This window comes from Elaeis guineensis, chromosome 1 (assembly GCF_000442705.2).
Source record: "Elaeis guineensis isolate ETL-2024a chromosome 1, EG11, whole genome shotgun sequence".
NCBI classification, from domain to species: Eukaryota; Viridiplantae; Streptophyta; class Magnoliopsida; order Arecales; family Arecaceae; genus Elaeis; species Elaeis guineensis.
In genome coordinates, this window is record NC_025993.2 from 81,199,115 (window position 1) to 81,204,870 (window position 5,756).

Below are 5,756 nucleotides of genomic sequence, written 5' to 3' on the forward strand. Positions count from 1 at the left end.
AGCTTTCCTATTCAGCCACTTCATTTGATTCAAGCCTCCTACTCGATTAAGACTCCTAAGGACAGAAAAACAATGGAAAAATTTGAGGACAACATTGGAAAATCAACGAACACAAGGGAAAGATGGAAAAAAAAATTGATATATATAAATAAAGAAAGCTAGAGAGGGGGCAATGATCACTTTGATTGGATGGATAGATGGGTAAAAGAGAGCTTTCTTACCTCGTGCTTCTTAAAAAGCTCAAGGATGGTGAGGATGATGTCGTTGATGTAACATAAGCTAGAGGCCTTGCAACGCTTGGCATGGTGGAGGCCATCGACCTAATTGATGGCAATATCGTGGTGCTGGAGGTTAAGCTTGATGGTGGTACCGATGGAGGCAAAGGCAGATCGTTAGGGGAGCGGAGGGGGGGACCTCGGCCCCCCTCAATTTTTTCACACCTTCTATACATAGGTTAGTTATTTTAGGCAAAATTTTGCATATATAGGTGTTTGGCCCCCCCTGAAATTGGCTGGTATTAGCTGTATTTAAGCTTGAAGAATCTTTTAAAAGGAAACAAATTGTGAGAACCGATCTGCTTGCCGACTTCACCAAAATCGAATAAAATAAAAAGAGAAGAGAGATGCGGGGTGAGGGATCAGGGAAGAGGCCATCTTTGATTCAAATAAGGCACCGTATCTCTTGTACCACAAAAAAAAAGGGCACTATATCCCCCTGTTTATCCATGTCCATAAGAAACTTAGGAAAGGATAAAGATCTTGAGGATTCCGATAAGAGACGTGCACCGATGGAGAAGGACGAGATCGAGCTTTATCCAAAGAGGAGTGACCATCTCCGATGACCGTCAGACTATCTCGTCAAAGCTCTCCATCCCTTTAAAAACCCTATCCCTCTTTTCTAAACCTATCAACTCCTATTCTGGGAGCCTTCGAGGGAGATATCATTGAAATCTATGCCAACGGCTACTGTCATCGCTACTGCCACCATCTCCGATGAGCTTCCCTTCCTCCTCTTCCTTTTCAATGAGATTTTCCTCTTCCTTTTCTTTCTTTTTTTATTTTTGGGACCCCTATCATCATCGTTCGGAGTGTCACATCTGGCCGTAGCCGCGCCACCACCATCATTGGCTAATTTGGCTACCTCACCGTCGAAACTCCACCTTCGGTTGCTCCCTTAGGAATCCCAACCGGCCATGGGTTCAATTGGAGAAGAGGATAAAAGAGAGAGAGAGTCAGAGAGAGGGATTAATTATGGGTGAATTGACTCAATCCTTTTATTTTGAGTCTAACCCATTGACTAGACCTAACCTGATTGAGTCTAGATCAATCTTGATAATATAGATCTGATCCAAATCTAGACCCAAACTTGGGTCAGATTAAAATTCTTTTTAATTCATCTTAATTTGTCCTAAATTAAGAATTAATAAAATTTGTTATCCATTTGTTTGAGAGCCTTTATCTTCGGACGAACATCGAATCTAGGGATCAGACTGCGAAGGTCATAGAATTTTAGATCAGATCAACAATAAGTTTTCTCTTATCTCTGAATTTATTTTTATGTACATGTTTATATATTTAAAAATTAAATTTTATATATAAAATATTTAAAAATTATTGAAGTTTGAAATTAGATTTTCTTATCGATTATTTAGTCACTTACATTGAGAAGGAAATAGCTGAAAATTTTACAGTAGATTTCATTATTGATGAATTTAGTTCTGTAAAAGAATATTGAGTTCAATTCAAATAATATTTATGAAAAAATTATTTAAATTAATTATAATTATTTATTAATATTTTTTATTTTTATATTCTCTTGGCCCCCCTGTAAAAGTTGGTATGGTCCGCCCCGAGATGGAGACACCGATGTAGATCTGGTAGAAGGCAAAAAAGCCATCAAAGATAGGGGTCATCGACGTTATTGAAGTGGTGGAAGGTGCAAAGCTGGTCATGCTGGGTCTCGGATGTGATAGTGCAGAGGAAGGCGACGTAGTCGTCAGCATGGAAGCAGTAGAGATCGCAGTCATGGCAAGGATAGGGCAAATGACGTGCATGCGATTGAGGAGGTCGTAGTGGTAAAGAAAAATATGGATCATCCGGATCCGATGGGGCTTCATTGGGTGCCCTTGCCCATAGTAGTAGTTCCCCACCTCTGGCTCATAGAAATAGCACACCCACTGCTTCATCCCATCCATCCTGATAACCGACGTCAAAGAGTTACCTTCAGTTCCCATATGCCTCTCTCCTTTTCTTTTGTCTTCACGAGAATATGGAGGTCGAAAGAGATGAGTGACGAATAAGAAAGGAAAGAAGAAGAAACAAATAAGAAGAGGCAGGGGGAAGAGAAAGGGGATGGATCTTCATATATTTATATTATGGTGTTGGTAAAGTAGCAATAGATCCTGTCTCAACCACTTTATCAACACCACATTTGTTTTCTTGCTTGTCCAATGCACATTCAGTTGCCCTGCATATGCTAGTCTCTGGTAGAGCAATTACTGATGAATGACCATTTGATATGGGATGATTGTTAATGTCAGTCATAGGAATAGCTTCCTTTGTAGAACTATACTTGCTGGTGGAGCTATCTTGTTTCATTTCTATCATAGATTGATAGCAAATATAGCAAATAAAGAGCATACGATGCAACTGAAATAAGGCAAGTATAGCAAACAAAAAATAAATAAATAAAAATCAAACATTAGTAAGAAGTATTTATAGTTTATTGGAACAACTACACATCACAAAAGTTAACATGTTCAACTCCAAAACTACTAATAAAGCATTTATAGTTTGTTGGAATAACTATATATCGTAAAAGTTAATATATTTATACTAAACTACCATAAATAATCCAACCAAATAACCATGGCACCAAAGACAATCACAACTAGCAAAATAGATGTCCTAACTATGACTCAAATCAAGGACATCCAATATGTTCTCAACCTCTGAGGTAGTGAAAAGAAGTAAGTCAGACTTGTATTATCACGAGCAATTATCAATCCAACTTTAACCATCAATGACTCATGCAGCTCTAAATCTTTAATCTCAACTATTGCCTCATAAACCTTCTTCAATTTTTTATCATCTGCAATGAACTGGAAACAATCTGCCAACTTATCAATGCTTTTGCTTGAAGATTGACACATTGCTCTAAAATTGCTTATAGTTTCAATCAAATTGCCTATAAGAGCAACTTTTTCTTCATTAGAAACCTTTCTTTTTCTTGATCTTAACTGGTTCTGAGATGAAGAAGCACTTTATTAAGGATGACCAATGGGAGTTTGGGGAATAAAACTGTTACGAACCAATATAAATTGAGCAAACAATACCTAAAGTATTAAAAATTAAATAAAATAAAGAATTAATTAATATATTATGTATTTATCTTGACCTAATTATCCCATACATCTTGATCACAAGTAATACATTTTTCCACATCATCCCATCCAAATCCTGACGTATTCAACATATTATAAATAGCACCATATTGTTGTTTCAATAATTTAAACCTTGAATAAATGTGTGGCTGAGCCTTGATGCCATAATTAGGTATCTTCTTTGCCATCATTTTCTCCAACTGGAGTGAGAATCCAGACTTGAAATTGCCACCTTCTCCCCTCCACATAGGATCTTTCTTCAAATCAAGTATACATCCAATTAGTATAGCATCTTGCTCCACATTCTATTGACGTCCCTTCCCTTGATTCCATCTGTGACTTGAAGAAGCATCCATATTTAAAAGATGATTATTTAATATAAAAGATAAGAGATATTTATATTAGAAATTCAAATGATAACAACAATAAGTTGAATAAAAAAATTTAAATGACAATAACAAGGTTTATATTAATGTTGGATGTATGCTTTTGAAGTCAATCTTGACTGACATATTTTATATTTTTAGGATATGATTTTATACTTATTGGGCAGTTATATTACCATTCATATCTATGTGTCCATGAATCATCCAAAAGATTAACAAGATGATGACACATATTCTCAAAGAGTTGAGAATTTGAGGCATATATCATTAATGGTTGATTTCTAAATTACTCATGATCATAGGATCATCATGGAGATGGTGATTGATCTGGACAGACCAGTGCATGGATCGCTTCCTTCAGACAGATGAATCTCGAGTCTGTAGTATAGAGATACTGGAGCGAGAATGCAGGTAGTTGTTAGAAAACAACTAGCACTGAGCATGACTAACATGAGAAGTTACATGGATGTCTGCTTATTCGTTAGTGACTTTCTCGATGCTGTAGTTGTATGACTGATCCTTTGATCTGAGATAACACTACTGCTCATAGTGAGACTGCTGGAGTTTAACTGACATATCAACATAGATCTCAAAAAAATCTTATAGTAGATGTTGGCGATAATTGGTCCACTGTAAGAGTGGGGTGTGTATCAAGATGGAATCTATCGATCCTAGCAGAAGAGAGTAGTTCTATAAGATTTAAGATGTTGAGTCCTTAAGTCTATGGCTATAGCAGTGTGATTGATGGAAAAGAGTTTTTATAGAATCACATATGGACTAAAGCTGATTGAATCTATCATATGACTGATGTTGAGATTTGATAATTTATCCATGACCCGCCATTTAATCGGGACTCACGATAAAGGGACTGAATCACACGTTAACTACATCTAGAGGTTTATTTTAGTTCTATTAGATTGTCACAACATACTGCTAGATGTCACTAGTAGATTGTGAGAGCTCACTAAGATTGTTCTAGATCGACAATCCTTATTAAGTTAGAGTAAAATTATTCCGACCCATTGAAAAGAGTTTCAATGATACGATAATAGAGATCATTGTATGTCTCACTATCAGATAGAATTACACCTATGAGGTCACACAACAAAGAGATTAGACTTGAAATAAGTAATTGAGCTTATGAAGTATCAATTAGGTTTAGAAAAATCTATTGGGTTCATGGTAACCTTGCTAGCACATAGTTAGACCCAATTCCTATTTCTGTTGGGATTAATTATTTGATAAGTTAATTCTAACTTAATTATCTACTAATAACCTACATGAATAAGATTCATGAGACTTCAATTATTGGGTGTTTAAGGTTATGGATCACATAAATTAAGGATGCAAGTCCCTTTTGAATCTCTTTGATAGTTATTATGGGGCGCCACCTTAATTTGATCAATTTGGGCATGTCCATTGATTAAAGGATCTTTTATTTTTATATGGGGCATCTCTTGGGTATGTTTTGGGATGTCTAATTATAGGTGCAAGGGCTCTAATTGTTGGCACCTAATGGGCTTCCTAATGTAAGTTGGATAACTTAAGTTAATAGAAATTCTAATGCAAGTACGACTTATATTATGAGATTGAATAGGATTCAATCTTTATGCCTATTTAAAGGGATCTTCTCTAAGGTCCCTAGAGCATCAAAACCAATAGCCCCTCACACCCAAAGGCTCTCTCCACACCCTCTCTTCCTCTCCCTTTCTCTTCTCTTGGGTGTTCTATACACCCCTTCCTTGGGATGCATGTCCCAAGGAGTTCCATGCCCAAAGGAGTTTGGGTGCCTCTTCCTTATTGGTTTCTAACATCTGATAGTAGCACATAGCAAGAAAAAACTCTAGAGAAGAAGAGAAGAAGAAGATCAAGGAGAAAGATCAAGTGTTGATCATGATCCAAACTTCGTTCAGATTCAGCAGGTTGAATTTTGGAGAACCAAAATTCATATTAAAGAGATCTATTTCAGACTGATCTTGAGTGAATAC

General features: G+C 36.4%; 1 protein-coding gene across 1 annotated transcript; it reads right to left on the minus strand.

Annotated features, from left to right (window-relative positions):
• Positions 1-1,789: 1,789 nt before the first annotated feature.
• LOC140856004 (histone deacetylase 19-like) lies at positions 1,790-2,233 on the minus strand. The gene has a single exon (XM_073253192.1). The coding sequence runs from the start codon at positions 2,231-2,233 to the stop codon at positions 1,790-1,792; it is 444 nt and encodes a 147-aa protein (XP_073109293.1).
• Between the last annotated feature and the right edge of the window lie 3,523 nt (positions 2,234-5,756).

Excerpts from the sequence above, each read along its gene's own strand:
- LOC140856004 (XM_073253192.1), bottom strand. The coding sequence starts at position 2,233 with ATGGGAACTGAAGGTAACTCTTTGACGTCGGTTATCAGGATGGATGGG.